Source organism: Xenia sp. Carnegie-2017, unplaced genomic scaffold (genome assembly GCF_021976095.1).
Source record: "Xenia sp. Carnegie-2017 unplaced genomic scaffold, XeniaSp_v1 HiC_scaffold_24, whole genome shotgun sequence".
NCBI classification, from domain to species: Eukaryota; Metazoa; Cnidaria; class Anthozoa; order Malacalcyonacea; family Xeniidae; genus Xenia; species Xenia sp. Carnegie-2017.
In genome coordinates, this window is record NW_025813487.1 from 6,134,541 (window position 1) to 6,153,422 (window position 18,882).

Below are 18,882 nucleotides of genomic sequence, written 5' to 3' on the forward strand. Positions count from 1 at the left end.
TTCAAACTTGCATTCTGCACTACGCTCCTTCATACTAAAGTTTGATTTTCACGTAGAAATTTGCTATCTGTTATAAATATGGCTGCATTAACTATTTAAGGTATAGTAGTAGTATAGGAAATGTTACATACCAACTTCCAGAAACTACACCAGCTGTCCTACTTAGTTTCGGTTGGTTATAATTACACCACGTGCTTGAAAACGTGGAGATCCAATTGATTTTTCATTTGTAAATGTCCTAAAAACTTTTTCTATCTTAAAAATTGACATGGAATAATTTTTGCAAATGTATATGTATATATTTATAAATATGTTAGAGTTCACAACAAAGTAATCAAATGAAATGACAAAATACAATCAACTTGTTCGACTGTAGTGTAGATGACATGCATGATAAGCAAAAACACAAAAACAACAATATTGGTTTATTGGGAAGTACCTTAAATGATAACCTAGTTGGTTACAACTAATATAACACCCAGGAAAAAACTTAATGCGACAGTTGAAAATTAAATGTGAGGAGTAAGATCTGTTGATTTTTATGGCTTGCCAAAAAAATTATGACTAACACTATAAAAAAAAATTAGTTACTGTACACTCAGACTTTAGAGGAGGCTTTAAAAAACTACCACAAGCACAACAGAGAATCTAACCTTCTTAAAGCTCCAAAAACACATGTAAAAGCATAGGATATTAGATATAAAAACCAAACAGGGCCACCTCCCACAGAATGGATTAAAATTGTGATCATCATCATCAAAGTTCTGCAACGCAATCCACATCACACCAAAGTTTACAGATTTAAAGAATCACTAGAGGAGCAGAAATGTTTTCACTATTTAACATCAGTTGAAGAATAACCCAGATGCACTAATGCTAATGAACTGTTCATGATGACCAAATATACACCGGATAAAACTATCTCAACCAAATCTCACCAATAAGCAGCAATCCATGGCCCCCAAAACCACTTCCAGAAACGACAAAAGAACAAGGATGGCAGAGACCTTCACCACTACAGACTGCAAAAACCGTGAAAATATCTTTACCAGCGCAAACCATTACCCCAGCAGAACAAAACCTGCTCGATAAGTAACCACAAGCACAGACTACTTGATTGTAAAAAGAAAGGACTACAGTAGAAGCTTTACACAATGAGCGAATAACACATAGCTACCTATTATCTGCAACTGTACAATTTTACATCTTTAAAAAAGTTAGGTGGAAGAATTGAGCATATTCATATTGCCCTTAGTTAATATGGAGCGTGCACTCAAATTTTATTGTTTTCTATCTTGTGTATAAAAACAAAATCTTTATACTGTTTTTGTTGGAAACATTTGACAAGGATTCATATTTCGTAAAATAGGCTCTGTCCTATCTAGAAAAATGCCAAAAATTCGATGTCGATAAAAATAAGATCATTTTCTTTTTTATAGCACGTCTTTTGGTTTAACTGCCGCTAGTGATAAATATGAAATAATTTATAGCAGCATTTTAGGTCAGAGATCACTGGAGTCCCATAATTCAAACAAACACACAATACGCAATAATTTTTCAACAAAAAATTTCTTTACGACTACATTCTATATTACAGTGCAAAATTAATAAAAGTCACGCAAACACTTGTTAATAAAATCGACTAAAATTATTTCATTATATGTTTTTGCAGAATTTTTGACACACATATCATCTGCCTGTTTTTGTCCTACAAAATGAACAATTCATTTCCTTCGAATGGACAGTAATATCATATGTACATAGTTCCATACCACATTAAATCATTGACCAACAATGTAACTAACCCACTCTTGTTAGTCCTGCTATGCAAACTTTTGAGCATCCTCATCATTTATTTCTTAAGAAAACGGTCACATTCATTTTCAATTTTTAAATTTGCACAGTAAAACTTAATGAGTGAACTGGCTACACTACATTTATTGACAAAACATATAAAAAAATCCATAGAAAATTTCGAAAATAACCATTGAAAAATCCTTAAAAAACTTAACTTCCTGAGAAAGACGTTCAAAGTTTCGTATAGTTCTCATCGTTGTAGATTGACGTTACTTTCACATATTGATGTTATTGTAGTCTAGACATATTATTTATATGGAACAAAGTAGACATGAAACTGTCACTCCACTTTGAGACATCGACAAAAATGCTGAACGATAGCCCCTTGGCTACAAAACCTTTGTAATCATGCGACATTCTTCTATTCGCTCTCACAAATGTTCAGTCACTTTAATTGATTACAGTTTTTTAAAAACATTTGAAATTCCCTCGAAAACGGTTGTGTGGATGACCATTTTTTCACTTTCAGGTTTTAAAAGTGTTGTCAACAAAGTCAATAACCAATATCACAGTAAAATCACAGAGCCTTTGTCTTCCAGTTCTGCTCGCAGATTAAACTTCTTGGTTTGAGAAAAACAGAAAACTATGCCACCAAGTGCTTTAGTAGATAAATTAGTCATTCCTTTAGTTTGAACTTAGACAGTGAAAATTTTCAATATGCCATAAATTAATACATATCAAATCTCGTTGGACATCCATTTCCAGTATGCTCACTGATCTTTGAGTGAATAATGTTTTTTTAATTGTTTAACACTTTCTAATACAAATACACTTTAATTAAGTTCATGGGCTTCGCTTGTCCAACAATACTATGTTCTCTTTTGTCGCAGCCTATAAATGTTACGATTGATTCACAAAGCGCAGGTGTTCACAAAGCAAAAATTCTTGATTTAAAAATTTCTGTAAGTCATAGATGTATCCTCGAACATCCTTTCACATGCAATACTGTAGCTGTTGTTCTTTCTTTATATTTGCAACACTCTTTAAAGCTTTTGTTAACTTTTCTTCTTCGTACAATAACACATAGTTTGGAGCGATTAGAATTAATGAACAAATGTTTCTTCACATTTAGTGGTGCGCGTGGTTTGGTTTTCTATGTAATTGCTTTAATAATTCTCGTTTAAATTTACTTGAGCATTCATACCAGTGAATGTTTTGTAGTAAAAGACAGTGTAAAGTACAGAATGAATAATAGAGTGAATTTAAAATTATTTAGATTGTAATGCCATAGATAAGAGCCTCTTTAATTATAAACTTTAACAATAGAAATTAATTTGCCTAACTGCATATACATGAGCTTGGCTTTCAAAAATGCTCTACCTTCTTCAAAATAAATCTTCACGAAGATCTTTACGAACTACAATACACTGCGCTGCCCATGCTTATTGTTAAAATTTATAATTAATTGACCCTCTCAATTGTGCAAGAATTGAATACGCTCGTGCTGACCTTTGCCAATACATATCAAATGACCTTTGCCAAGCTTAACCCAAAACCTTATAACAGTAATCGAACGAAATACCAATATTTTAATAATTTATACAACATATTCTTCGACATATTCTCCTACAAACATTTAGACCGATTCGGGCAAAGAATTTTTTGAAGAATATATCGAAGTTTATTTTGTTCAACCTGCAATGGAATAAGTCATTTAATGCCTTTTTTTGTTTGTTAACAATTCTTGACTGAGACTAAAGAGAACAGTTATATCACTTTTTGAAACAAAACACACTGTGTCAAAGATTTTAATCAATTGTTTCGTTGTTTGCCAATTTTCAAACAAAAAAAATTGACATCAACGTTAACAAACGTCTCTTTTGACTAACATCATCATCTCCTCCACACATTATTGTCTATGTATGTTCTCAACTAATTCCCAAGGAAGAGGTTCTTTTAAAACTGCTAATGCATTTAAAAGTGACTAAAATTTTTCTTCACTGATTTGAAATGAATCTAATTCGTCACTTATTGTTTTTATGGAAATTTTGTAATATTCATTGAGATCCATGAATGTAAAACTATTCAAACGTTAACAATATCTGACATCGATTTTTCATTTAATGTTAAAAACGTGTCTTTAAACATATTTTTATGTGCTACATTGTCGTTTGTTTTCTTTTCTCTCTATATTCCAAAACTTTCTCTAACTTTTGTTAACTTTTCCTGTTTGTACAGTAACACAAGGTTTGGAGTGTTCAGTCTCAATGGTTAATTTGTTTCTCACGATGATGAACGTCAATCATGAAGTCATTTTCTTGTATTTTACAATTTACTTTTTAACAATCAGTGACAAAGACAGCCAAATTTTTAATTTTTCTAGAAAAACATATGGCAAAGGTACCATTGCTTTATTATAAATTTACATTTCTCAAATGCATGAAGACGCAAATTTTAATGTAACAAAAGTAACAATTGGGCTGTCTTTGTCTCTGTTAACAACTTAATACACCGATGATTTGTATATCAAAACGCAATAATTAAAATGTATCAAATATGCTTTTAGTGCAAGATAAAATTGATTAAATCACTAACAACTTGCTTTAAGTGTAAAATACTGTTGGTTTGCCTTCATTATTATTTTTCAATTGCCATCTTTAATTGATGGAGTTCAGTTTTCCTGCATGATCTCCAAAATTGTTGACATTGTTGAAGATGACTACCGCTAAGGTTGTCGAAATGTCAGTCAACAACAACAAAAACAGTCCTTCTCAGGACTCTACTAACCTGGACGACTTACATCTACAAACATGTAACGATACTCCCGGGTTCAAACACTTTACTTTATTGTTCACATTATCGTCAAACTTCAGTCTCTTTACAGAAAAATCAAAGTTAGCCAAAGGTCATTTTATAAAACCATACGCAAACAGACACTAATTGAAATGTCAACAATGTTGGAGATCATGCATAAAAACTGAATGAAATTTTCTTTAAGATAATGTAGTTGACATGTGATGATCAAACATGTGATGAAATTTTATCATCAAAGATCAAATTTATTCTCGTGGAAAGATGATTTTTGCGCATTGTACCACGAACTTTAAGGAAGAAAAAATTAAAACAAGTTTGCTTTTACGACAGAAATAAAAAGTTCTAGGTAATATACTCGCACGCGGGAGATATAAATTTACATTCTTAAAATATTTCAAATCAATGAAATGAAAGTCATAACTAGTTATAAATCTATCTTCAAGAAAGAAAAACTTACCATAGTATAAATCGTTAGTTAAACTGTAAATAATTTGTAGGTTTTTAACATCAAATACTTTCACATACAGTTTTGCTTCACCTATTAATAATTTATCTGCTGAAGGTGAAAAATCAGCGTAAGTCTTACAGCGAGTAATATCACGCGTGTACTTTCCAACGTGTTTGTTCACGATGAAATTGGTGATTTCCTCCTTAATTACGTCATCCCAACCATTAACAAGATGGTCTTCATGCCACATACAGTATATTATCTGATCCTTAAATTCAACTTTAGCAAACACGTGATGCTTAGAGCTACATGCAAACACGTGCACATTTCGATAATTTTCAAAATTCACTGATACTTCTTTTTGCTTGTTTTCAACATTGAAAAACACAAAAGAATCCGTTTTTTGACAAGCAAATGATACATCACTCACCTCAAAAACTTTGTTTGTACCTTTTAGTTCATCGAAACTATAAACAAGTTTTGTCAAATCATTATTCCAAAGCTCAGGCATATTTTTTTTCGTAAGCAAAATAACTCCATTTTCTACAGCAACCATGTCACTAAAAAAACATTTCTTGACAACAAAGTCAAATGTGTTGAGATTGTATATAATTACCTTTGATTTTCCTTCAGTGCTCCGATACAGAAATTTTCCATTTGAGCAAAATTTCCCGTTAAGAAAACTGTAACTGTTAGTTAAACATGCACGAGGTACTGAATAAAGATAAAAGAAATCTATGCGATCAAACAAAAGAACATTATCGTTGTTCAAAATAAAATAATACAATCCTCTAAACATAACGGAAAAGGTTGATCTGTTGTCATCGAAAGGATCAAGAGGAAAAAACAAACTTTGGGAAACAGGATCAATGTAAGGAAGTTTCTCACCAGTGGGATTTACAATGAAATGATTATACCCTCGAAAACAATGGCAACAACACCAAGAATGAAGACCAACAGTGAACAAAGAAACAATCAGACCTAAATGACGAGACGGCAAATGATACTCATAAAAGAATGTTTCATAATTATTCGCTACATCAAATATTTGAAACGCTATTTCTTTCCCAAAAACACACAAATATCTTCCAGAATTAGAAAAACACAGTGAGGTCACATTATTACATCTAATACTGCGTTTCTTCTCACCTTTCTCAACGTCCCATACTGTCAAAGTATCTTTGTAACTAGTGACCATTGTGTACTTATCCTTAGAAAAACATTTGTTGGTAAAGAACTTAGAAGTAGAATCCTCACAATGGAACGGACTGGAGGAAATTTTACCATTAATATCTAATATCTTATCGAGCTGCGAAGCAAAAATCAAATCTTCGAATGGATGAAAGACAACGCAAAATTTTCTCTCTTTATATTGCTTAAACTGACCAGCAATATTTTTTATCCATAAACATCTGTTTGTTTTTAATGAAAAAAGTTGCACGACGAATTCATAACCACAGACGACGTAATCATGATTTCGTGAAACATCAACAGACATCAACAAATGAAATGAATGTAATAATCGAGATTTTATAAAACCCGTGTCTCTGCACTCTAGATATGGTAAATGTTTGAAACGTGTTTGAAGCATTGTGGTGGCTTGAGACGACAGATCTTTGACGTCATTGGCAACGTTTTCCAAAAAATTTACTTCATTGTCAAAGCGCCTAGAGTGCGTCATTACAGAATAAACTTCATTAAATAACAATCGAATGTCCTCAGAAATATGAAAGTACACATCATGTGCGTTGAATAATTTAAAGTTTTCAAAAGTCCGACGAGAGTCCACCAACATAGAAGCAACTAAAACTTCTAAGTCAACAAGATATTTACCAACATTTTCAACGATATAATCATTATCAGAACTATCAAGTAAATGAAGCAACCAATACTTGACTGAATATCTCACTGACGCATGTTTAATGACGTCATAGTTTACACCTTCAGCTTTGAGGTTATCCAAAGATTTTAAACAAAATTCTAAAACAAGTCGATGACCACAAGAAGTTTTTACTGAATAATCATGTTCTCGATCATCCAACAGCCAATCATTTAAGGATTTGTGAAAAAACGAAACACATCCTTCTCCATTGGTAACAAACAGACAAGAGATAATTTTTCTAACTGCAAGTGAGTCGCGATTCGAATTAAAACAAAGAACGTAATCGATCATTTTCCAAGGAAGAGATTCTTTAGCAACAGCCAGAGCATTTAAAATTGACTGAAACGTTTTGTTACTGATATCAAACGAATCTAATTCCTTACTTAATCTTGTTAAGCAAATTTTGTAATATTCACTGAGATCTTTTGGTATGGAACCTTTCAACAATTCCTGATTTTTGACTTCACTGCTAAGAAGTGATGCAAGCAACATAAGTCCGTCAGCTTTTTCTGCCAATATGTTTTTAACATCAGATAGGCTGTCAGTAGAGCCAATTCTTTGTTCAATCAAAAATTTAATATCCTCTAAATTGCGATCATCGCTACAATTAATGAACAGTGGATTTAATTTTTCGAAATTATTCAAAGCAACTTCGTTAGGTCTGGTTGTAATTACAAAGCGAAAACAAGAGGGAAGTTTGTGTAAGTGATTAGCAAGCAAATTAGCAAGGTCATCTCTTTCTGGATAACCACATTCATCAAGAGCATCAAGCACAACTAACATTCGCTTGGGAACTTCTGAGATATTATAAAACAACTCGGTGAAAAGAAGGGAAAATAATCCTTCAACATTCATGTTATTCAAAGGCTGAGAGAGTTTACCTGAAAGTTTTTTCACAAGAAGTTGTTTGTAAGCAGGAAACTTACGACTAACTTGCAACGCTAGAGATTGAAGAAGTACATTGGCTTTATTATAACGACTGTTTTTGTGTTGAAAGAAATGAATTGCAGTCAAATATTGTGGATAAAGTTTACATAAAGTAGCTGCAATTACAGATTTCCCCATGCCAGCAACAGCAGAAATAACAAATGCACGATTTTGGGAATTGCCGTCTTCAAACCAAGCTAAAAACTCTTTAAAAACCCATTCCCGTGTTCCATGCAAATAGTTTTCATAATGGTACCTAATTTCACTTTCAAAGTCAAAGCTGACAAGGTTTTTTGTCAAAATATCTTCTTCTGGACCTAAGTGAGGGTGATGTCGTATTTCATGTACTTCATCTTTAATTACTGTGACATCATCTTTTACCTGTTGTAAATCTTTCTTTACACCCTCCACTGTTTTCTTAATACCTCTCTGATCAGTTTTAATATCAGTTAAATCGCTCTTTAATCTATCCCATTCTCTCAATATTCTTTCACATTCTTTATTACTACACAAGTCATTTCTCAATCTATCTATTTCGTTCTGAGTTATTCCTAAACGAACTATTGGTTCGCTTATTTCTACCCAAAAATTTTCAAAGTCATAAGAGCTTACTGAAGTGTTAGGTAAGTGAGCAAAACGATCATTACGAAATAACCTGATACGGGTAATATCTGCTTCAGTTGAATGATCAGTGGTGTCATTTACTGACGTCCATATTGGATCACGTGGTGGTTTTAAACCACAAATATTACGCAGGAGAATACAAAGTAAAGTAACGTCGAACTTATTTTCATTTGGTAATATTGGAGGAGGAGGATACAGTAGATCCCATTGATGTTGCTTTAAAGTGTGATTATTTTTTAGAATCAAAACCTGATTATAAATTTTAGGATTATTTAAAACGTAAAATAAATCAGTACCTGACAGCTGTTTCCTCAATGTTATTCTTAAAGCTTCTCCACCAACATCAACAATTAATCTCATCAACTTAAAACCATTAATTTTCTTTTTAGAGCTCAAGACAGACCCCATGTCAATGTTAGCTAAAAAAAGTAGGTAAGACTTTTATGGTACAAATTCATTGTGATTATAAAGGAAAACCTGCGGCCGGTTACAAGAAGGCAGAGTAGTTTTATCCATTAGATGTCAAATTGTTTTGAACTTTTACAAAATCTCTTAAAAGCGAATAATATGTGATTTGAACTGAGCAATTATTGAAATAAAATATTGCTTCAAAGATTACAAAAATTTCTTTCCCCTAAGGAACATGTAAACACCTTTTTCTACAAGTTTGAAAATTTTACTATCCGACAAATAGTGCTATCCACGCTTTGTGCAACTGTCTATGATTTTAAGCCTTTCTGAGGAAAAATTTCAGAAATTTGCTCAAATCAACAAGCTTTTATAGCATCTTGAAGTTGTGCATTTTTGGCCCAACGCCGTCGTTTTCTATAATACAAAAGAGACTGGCACTAGAAGGTACTTTGACGTCATCCAATACAGTCAGCACTCGGGCATATTTAGCTTATATTAAACATATACATTCTTTCACGCTGTTTAATCATATGTCTTGCGAAGAAAGCAATAAATCAAAATCAGACTTGAGTGTTCAGTCAGATAAATCTGACAAAAACTTTATTCCGGGATACGTGACAGAAAACTCCGAAAGCAATTAAACTTGAGCGATAATGATTCGGATTTTGACTCCAAAGCCTGGATGGTCGGAAAGACACAAGTTCTAATTTCATCTTTTTTAAGCCCTGAAAAATTAGCGTTCTTTTGATTCGGCAAACAATTAAACTGACGCTCCAAATCCTCTGGTTTTAATCGAGACGAACAAAGTGTTGAAGCACTGGAAGGCTAAAAAAGGTGCTTTGCTTTAAAACCCAGATATTGCGTCTTCGCTTGGCCTTGGGCCTTTTATCATTGTAAGACATAGTGTGAAGACTCATACGAGAGCAAAGGCTTGACTCATTCGTACAATTGTCTGCAACGCAATTATTTACCATTTTTCTGCTTTTACTAGTGCAAAGGCAATGCTTTTACACGCTTATAGACTTAAGTTGTGCCTCAGTCAGCATTGCCTTGATAGCAATTGAATATACGACTCGTGTAACACAAGTACCTTGGATGACGTCAGAAAATTAGCTAGTTTCAGACTCCTCATTTTCACGGACATAGTTCACAAGAATATACGATTTTAGTTAATTTAACGCTTTTACAAAAATCAAACGATTTGACCAAATTCAAAATTTTTTCTTCAACGAGGCTTAGAATCATCGACAGATTTGACATTGCTAAAAAAATTTTTTTGGTGGAAGGGACACTTTAAGACTCAAAAGGTAAAATGCCTATTCTTTTCACAGTAAAAGAATATAAAAACGTACATAGAAGGGCTAAACATTTTATCAGTCTGGCTACACCACTGAAAATTTTATTCTTTAAAAATTCATAACCATTATCATTGTTTAGAAGGTATTATGATAAAAAAAATGAGCAGGTGTAATTCATTTAGACTAATGCTTCATTCAAGACTTAGGACCTAAGGAAGACACAATGTAATGTGGTATTTGCCGGTTGCCAGTCTCCCTTAAATTTGCGCAGTTTTTGCAATGAGTTTTGGGATCGCCCGGGGGCGAACATTGTGTATCTTTATAAAGATATCTTTTCGTAAAAAGTTTATATTATAATGGGAAAAGGGGATCACTGTGCTGTTTATGGCTGTGATAACGATAGGAGATATCCTGAAAAATACATCGTTTCCGATCACGTTGGTATTCCTCGCTTTTTTTCTCCGAAAAACGAAAGACAAGAGTGCTTGGCAAAAGCTGATCAACAGGAAAAACTTCAAAGTCACTACTAATACCAAGGTTTGTTCAAATCATTTTCTTGCTGGTTATCGATCCGAGGGCTGTCCTAATCCAACTTTGTATCTGAAAGGATACCAATCAAAAGAAACCAGTAAACGATTACCGCCGAAAGATAGAAGCAAATCAAATATTCCGAAAATAAAGAGACGAAAAATTCTGTTTGAAGGATTTCTGAGAAAAGCTTTGAGCATGAGGATAAGGCATTTTTTGCAGCTGAAATCACTGTTCTTGAGCAGTATATTGATCCAGAGTCTGTGCACGATGACAGTCCACAAATAAATTGTACAACAGACTTGGTTGTTACAAGTTATGATTCTGATGATAGCTATAGCTTTTAAAGTGATAAACATGACCTCATTGACTGTTCTTGCAAGGGAGATGTTAAAACGTTGAAAAGAAACTTATTTATTGAACAAGCTATTTGCCAGACGAATTTCTACCGCTACACTAGATTGTCACTAGAAAAGTTGAAGGGGCACAAGCGTACATATCCACTGTTTCTCCCCACGTAGCAGACATAATGCTTTGCTCCAGATGCTTTTTCATCGATTCGTATCGAAATAAATATGGTCGAAAAGTAGCCGGATTTTGTATCAAAACATCGTTACACATTTCTCGAATGTGAGCAAAGTTTTCGTCGCTTTCACCGTTAGCATAGCCAACGCAACTGCTCGATAGAAGCAATTGCCGTCTCCACATACTTTTACTTCTTTTCTCCCAACTGGTAACGGATACCCATTACAACGAATAGCCATTATAATGGAAATAGTGCTTTAAATTGAGAATTCTCGAAAATATCACTATCACAGATACATTTCTGAAGAAATGTTCGCCCCCTCGCGATCCCAGAATGCATTGCAAAAACCGCGCAAATTTAAGGGAGACTAGCAACCGGCAAAAACCTCATTGGGGCACGGTTATAGGAACATATAGTAGATTGCTTTGAATATTTTTGTGCCGTGCATAACTTATTCTGCAAGTGATTACCATAGTGACAGTTACACAGTAACATTTTTTGACCAATAGGTGCTCTGAGCTGGCAAACTACACTCAGTAATATAATTATATATACAGCAGTAAGTTACACAGAAAGTGGTCCTACTGTATGTTCTCTATATTGTGGTTGGGGTGACATAAACATTTGGATGTAATGATCCCTAGACAACAATGGTTTTCAAAGGAACTTAACACATGTAGCCTATATTATGCATACATAATATGATCTCCAAATTAACAATCATCCTACAGTCCTGCCACAGTTTTTCTTGCTAAAAAAAGGGAGTGTGTCAAGAAGTCAACAAAAGTGATGAAAGCAATAAAAATGGTCAACAAAACATTGTAATAAAAAAAACGAATGAAAAATTGGTGAGCATAACTTTTATGTGAGCAGATCCAAAATTATTATGAGCCAACAACCCCACCCAACAATTATTGATCTTCCTGTACATGAATGAGTCCAAGTAAATAGATAAATCTTGTAACAAAAATATATTTAGCGACCACACATTGTCCACAATCATTGATCAATCATAAAAGATGAAGAACACTTATAAAATATTGACTTTAGTATGTTATTTCAGTAGCAAATCAACACATATCAACAAACAATTTTTATCATATCAAAAGTTCAAAATATGTTGATGTACATAACTAAGTGATGAAAACCCTCTACAACGATCATTTTAAGATTAAACGATGACAAAAATAACTTCCGAACAAGAACAAATCATGTTAAACACAGTGATTTAATGTTCTGCTTCACTTATATTCATATATTTCGTATATATTTCCAATAAAATGTTTGAAATCTAACTTGACTATCTCGTTTATATTTGTTGTATTTCATGGTTTGACAATAACCATGTTTAAATGCTTATCAAGAATAACAAAGCAAACTAGTTTTAAGGTCGAATCATACCTACATTAGTCAAAGTCTTAAGTAAATTTTAAATAAAAAACTGTCTTTGTTCTACTAAGACAGATACGTAAATTAAAATTAAATCGAGTCGCCATCTAAGGATGCAAAATCTTTATCTTACCGTTTCCTTAGATGGAAGGAATATTTCTTGATATCGTGATCATAAATCGCCAGAAAAATATCTCCAACTTACGTTGACGTGGATGTATTTCATAACATAAAGAATTTTAAATATTTCTCACAGCAGGCTGCCGCTTCCTTATTTACGTGCAATGGGTGTTACGCGCGTGATCACGCGTGACTTCCACGTATGTTTGGTCAAAGGTCTTACACTTTGGGCAACTCTCAAAACAAAATATGACCAAACAAAATATGACCAACTCAAACACTTTCACCAAACCGTTCATTGAAATATCTCATATGTAAATAGTAAAACACGAAAAAATAGGACGCAATAATAACGAATGACTTTACTACATTTTTACAATGCATATGAAAAACGAAAATGTTTTTAAAGTTTGTCATAGCAAATGTTTTTCAATACCTGTGCTGGGCCTTTCAAAACTTATGCTAGGTTTTTCGTTACCTATGTCACACGTTAGTGCTAATTAGCAGGCCGTCATGAATATGAGTGTAATTTTAAAATGAGAATCTGAAAATTTTTATTGTCAATTGTTTCTCGGTCTTGTCAATTCCTTGGAGAAGATGGCAAAATTCATTTTATTTCATGGAAATTATGAAAAAACCCATGAAAGGGGAATGACCACCTTTAAGAGCATAGCTATAAATGGTATTGTAGCATCTGTGTTGTGTCAGCTGTAGTCTGTGTATTCAATGTATTGCGCAATTTTCAGTCATAAGCAAAACATTATAAATGCAAATTTTAATGTTTCATACAAAGGCAGATATTTGCGCAACTTAGAATTTCACTGTCCCGTGTCCAAGATCAACTCACCATTGTGTACTATATGGGTGTAGTTTGTCCAAAATTCATAACATTTTATACTTGAGACTGACAAAAACTTCAGAATGTTAACATTATGCCAGCACTAACGAAAAGCGTTACAGTAAAAGCGCAATTTTTTTCATTAATGAACATTCTACAACATTTGGTGTTTATAGCAATTTCATTATAGCTGCTATTTCAAGCCTTTACAGTTCCTAGAAAAGTAGTGCGTGCGCATTTAGATATTTCTTAGCACTGATAAAAAGTTTCTGAGAAATAATGAAACATAAAATCGGCGTTGCTGTTACACATCCCACGGAAAGTTTTCATCACTGACACGGACTTATTCACTTATACAAACTTTTGCCACACACCACAATACTGCAAAGTTTCCGTGTAATCTTTGTACTAAAAAGTATGAGTTATTAAAATGATAACTGTAGCAGTAGGAAAGTAAATTTATTAAACTGCTAGTAAAGAAAAAATAGCAGACAGAAGCTTCTTTTTGATCTTGTTGCGAGGTAAGTCTGAACAGTAATGAAGGTAAGTCTGAACACTAATAAAAAAGACATTAATACGGCAATGTCGAACATGTATTTCCGTATTTGTGAGCAGGATTCTGATTTTTTCATTAACATATACACACAATAAAAATTTTATGGACAAAATACGACAGTAATCATTGTGTTAATTGATTTATTTATTACGATAAATTAAATAAGGTATATATACTGTCCCTGTTACTTTAATGTTTCCTTGCTGTATCTGAATACTGTCCGGTGTTGCTGGCTTGTATCTAGATACAGCCTCGTATTGCTGAGCTTTACCTGTGTTGGGAATATTACAACTAAGTAGATGCCCAACATACTCATAAGTTTTGTTATGTTTTATTTATCACTGTTTCACATCGACTGAAGTGAGTCAAATTACTGTCCATCCCTAATGAATATATTCTGTAATATACCCCTTACTCACGTGATGTTACACTACTAATGTTTAACTATATGATTACGTAATTCAAATTGTCACAGTTCCCTACACTCTCCTCTACTCGTTTTCCGTTAGAGACGAATATAAACACTAATCATTTACTAGAAAACTACCTTTATAACAAACTGTAGTGAAAGATTAACTACGCATTGACCTAAAGTTAGGCTTTAATCAGCGATAAACATAACCTAATTAACAAACATGGCGGCTGCCAAGACAGAAGACCGCTGACAATGATAATAACTGACTCATAAGCCACAGGAACTCCAAAACCATATAAATGTACATAGAAGCGAATGCGGTTATCACGACATTCACCCTGTCCTTTAAATATTAATTCTATCAACCGGGTGCCTGATTCGCTCAGAGCGCGGCACAGGGGTGTGTTCAGATGTAGTAGGTATGCTAGCTTGATTGGTAGCTGTAAGTACTTCTTGTTGCGCAGGAGAATTTACAACTGTGGTTTCTGGCGCATGATCGTGAGGCTGAATTTGAACTTCAGTTGTAGATGGAGGTTTGGGTGCAAGATGCTTTGTTGACACATTTGTCTGCCTACCATCAGGATAACGTACAAAGGCATAGTGAGGTTTGCTTCGAGTAGCTCCACCTCGTAGATTAGCTGATCAGTTTTATTTGTGCGAACATGACGCTTGAGGAGTACAGCACCTGGTTCTGTCATCCAAGTAGGAATGATGCACCCGTAGAAGATCGTCTAGGAAACTTGAAGAAGTGCTCGTGAGGTGTCTCATTTGTAGCCGTACAGAGTAAGGAGCGAATGGAATGGAGGGCGTCAGATAAAACAACCTGCCAATACTTAATTTTTGGATTTCAAGGACGTTTCAACAGCTTTCCATACAATACCGTTATATCTTTCAACCTGACCATTTCCTTGTAGCTTGTTGTTCGAATTGTAGCGATCCCTTTTCCTCTTAGGAATGCTTGCAGCTCATGGCTCATGAACGATGTACCACGGTCTGAATGAACAAATGCTGGCATGCCAAACAGGGGGAATAGAGTAGTTAAGCTCTTTATTACTGTAGATGTTGATATATCTGAGCATAGAAACACGAATGGGAACCTGGAGTATTCATCAACTATGTTCAGGAAAAACTTGTTTCCGTTGTTGCTTGGCAATGGACCCTTGAAATCGATATTGATTCTTTCGAAGGGTAGAGTCGCTTTAATAAGTGGGACTTCCTCTGGCTTGTGATATCGAGGCTTAGATTCATCGCATATTTGACATTGGATTTTGACACGCTTTACTTCATCCAATGAATAAGGTAAGTTCTTGCTACGAACAAAGTGGTTAAGCCTGGTAACACCAGGGTGGCAGAGTGCATCGTGGAGGTTATACAGGGAATCTTGAGATGCAGAAGCACAGGTCGCTCTGGAGAGTGCATCAGGGAGTACATTCTCCCTTCCTGGGTGGTATACAATGTCAAAGCTGCAACATGCTAGTTCAAGCCTCCAACGCATGATTTTGTCGTTCTTTATTTTACCTCGGTTGCGTTGATTAAACATGTATGATACAGACTTTTGGTCGGTTCTCAAAATGAAGTGTTGCCCTGTCAGGAAATGTCTCCAATGCCTGATGGCCTCAATGATAGCTTGTTCTTCCTTTTCTATGGCAGCCTTCTTCAGTTCGCTTCCTTGTAGTGGGCGAGAGAATAAAGCGACAGGCCTGCCCTCTTGGTTGAGTGTGGCTGCTAGTGCTACACTAGTCCACTGAGAGTAGTAAGAGAACAGACCAAGGTACCTGTTGAGTGACTTAGAATCGTGAGGCACAGGTAGGTTGCGCAGAGGGCTTAGCCTTTCTGGGTCTGGACGAATAACGCCTTCTTCAATTACATATCCAAGAATAGCAAGTTTCCGAGTTGAGAAGACACTCTTTGAGTCGTTGTAACAGATGTTCTTCCTCTTTACTGCAGCAAGAAATTGCTCACAGTTTGCATCATGTTCTTGTTGGTTTTTACCGCAGATAGTGATGTTATCCAAGTATGGCAATACTGCATTGAGATTGTTCTGTTCAACAAACTTTACCATCTCACGTTGAAAACAAGCAACCCCATTTGTTACACCAAATGGGAGGTGTGTTAACTTATAGAGATTGTTGCGTGCTTCAAAGGCTGTGTATTGCTTATCTTCCTCTTGAGGGGAATCTGATGGTACTCAATTTCAATCTCTGGAAAACTATGAAAATTTGTTGATGGATCTCACAGTTTATTCAAAAAAGTAAAAAACAAATACAAAAGAATAGCGGTCCATTGACTACAGATTATACCACCAAATTGATGGTGTTGCTATGGGTAGTCCCCTTGGCTCCCTTTTTGCCAACATATTCATGTCTTTCCATGAACAAAACTGGCGGAAAAACAGTCCCCAGAAATTCAAACCTGTTCTCTACAGACGATATGTCGATGACTGCTTCCTCCTTTTTAAATCACTTGATCACGTTCCTCTCTTTTTAGAGGGGACATCAACACCCCAACATCACTTTTATCTCTGAGACGGGAAATAATAGACGACTACCGTTTTTAGACATTGACATTAACCGCTCAAACGACAAATTCACCACCTCTGTATATCGTAAACCCACATTCACCGGTCTTTTCATAAATTTTCACAGCTTTATCCCACTTTCTTACAAACGCAACTTAATCTCTCGCCTTTTACACCACTTTTTCAAACTTTGCTCTAGTTATGAGACTTTTCATGCCCAAATTGAAACCACCAGAAAACTATTCAAACTCAATTGCAATCCAACTAATATGTTCGATCACATCGTCCGTCGTTTCCTTGACGCAAAATTCGAACAAAAACCACCTGTCCTTAGTGTCCCTAAGAAAATAGTGTATTTCTGTCTCCCATTCACCGGCTGTCACTCGTTACAAATCCGCACACAAATCAATCGTCTCTACAACGCTGCTTTCCCTCATCTCAATGTCAGATTCGTCTTCAGTACCCCCACACGACTCTCTTCATTTTTTCCCGTTAAGCACGAAATTCCCAAGTCTCTGAGATCTGGTGTTGTTTATTTATACACGTGTCGATGCTGTTCCGTGTCGTATGTGGGTCAAACCACACGCCACTTACACACCAGAATCTCGGAACACTTAGGGATCTCTCCTTTGACTGGAAAATGCTATACGAACCCATTAATGTCAAGTATTCTTTCTCATAGTAACTCCTCCAACCACCCTGCTTCGCCAGTTGATTTTAAAATCATCTCATCCTGCTCCGACACATTCGACCCCATGATCAACGAAAGCCTCCTCATCTCCTAACTAAAACCTTCACTAAAGACCCAAGGCAGATCCATCCCTCTTAAGCTTTTCTAGTCTCAACACCTCACCCTAACATTACATCACACTTACATCACACTTACATCACACAATACATCACATCACACCTACGCATTCACAGTAACCTGATAACCTCAAACTATGTAAATAGCTCTATATGTATCGATATTCTTGTTAACTTCATAATTAGTCTGAAGATGTCTTGAGTCAAGACGAAACGTCACTATTTTAATAAATTTCACAAACTAAATTGCTTATGACTATGTTCAAAATTATATGTTGGGCTGTAATATTTGTATTGAGAATACGTTTCCTGCCTGGCACCTCACTGGCAACAATATTGATAAATCGGTATGACTACAGATAAAATTAACAATCGGAGAAATTGGTGGATAAAACGAATCTAAGCCCGAAATCTTGACATGTACACTGCAAAATTTTATAAAGATCGGAAGAGGCTGCATCTTTTGCCCGACAAATTCAAGAAGATTACCCTATTTACCTGCCTAACAGCGATGTGTTTAAAGAAAAGATTTTTTAGCATTTGTATTATATCATCCTTCTTGGGGGAACAAGTTTAACAATAGCGAAGGTACGTGAAAGTTACTGGATTTCAAGACTAAGACAAGTTATGAAACGAGTTGTCACGGATGTAAAAATTTTCAAGCCGTTCCCTACCCAAGCGCTGTCTCAGGAAATCCACCTAGAGACCATACAGAGTGGCGTTTACTTTTTTAAGTAATTGGTGTCGACTACGGTGGCCCCATAAAGTATCGTAAAAGGAAAAACGTTGAAGGAAAAGCATGGATTGCAGTGTATGCATGTGCAGTGACGAGAGCATTACATCTGGAATGAACAAAGTCTTTGAACATTCAAGAGTTTCTCAAAACCTTCAAACGATTAATTGCGTGAAAAGGACGAACAAGCAAAGTTTACTCCGACAATGGATAGACGTTTATAGCTGAAGCAAGGATATTAAAAGGAATTA

General features: G+C 34.9%; 1 protein-coding gene and 1 long non-coding RNA gene across 5 annotated transcripts; both read right to left on the minus strand.

Moving 5' to 3' along the window:
* Nucleotides 1-1,553: 1,553 nt before the first annotated feature.
* On the minus strand, nucleotides 1,554-18,327 carry LOC124450404. 2 transcript variants are annotated; one of them, XR_006949961.1, is made up of 2 exons: nucleotides 18,317-18,327; nucleotides 1,554-1,844 (listed from the first exon to the last, which is right to left on the minus strand). It is a non-coding gene; the product is annotated as an uncharacterized LOC124450404 (long non-coding RNA). The 2 variants fall into 2 exon arrangements; XR_006949960.1 differs by having other exon boundaries at nucleotides 1,554-2,570.
* LOC124450399 lies at nucleotides 4,590-12,883 on the minus strand. 3 transcript variants are annotated; one of them, XM_047001054.1, is made up of 3 exons: nucleotides 12,778-12,883; nucleotides 5,490-8,911; nucleotides 4,590-4,898 (listed from the first exon to the last, which is right to left on the minus strand). In XM_047001054.1, the coding sequence occupies exons 2-3, from the start codon at nucleotides 8,898-8,900 to the stop codon at nucleotides 4,857-4,859; spliced, it is 3,453 nt and encodes a 1,150-aa protein (XP_046857010.1). In that variant the 5' UTR covers nucleotides 8,901-8,911; nucleotides 12,778-12,883; the 3' UTR covers nucleotides 4,590-4,856. The 3 variants fall into 3 exon arrangements, with proteins under 3 accessions (XP_046857010.1, XP_046857011.1, XP_046857012.1); XM_047001055.1 differs by lacking the exon at nucleotides 4,590-4,898 and adding an exon at nucleotides 5,232-5,338; XM_047001056.1 differs by lacking the exon at nucleotides 4,590-4,898 and having other exon boundaries at nucleotides 5,483-5,526; nucleotides 5,676-8,911.
* Nucleotides 18,328-18,882: the final 555 nt, after the last annotated feature.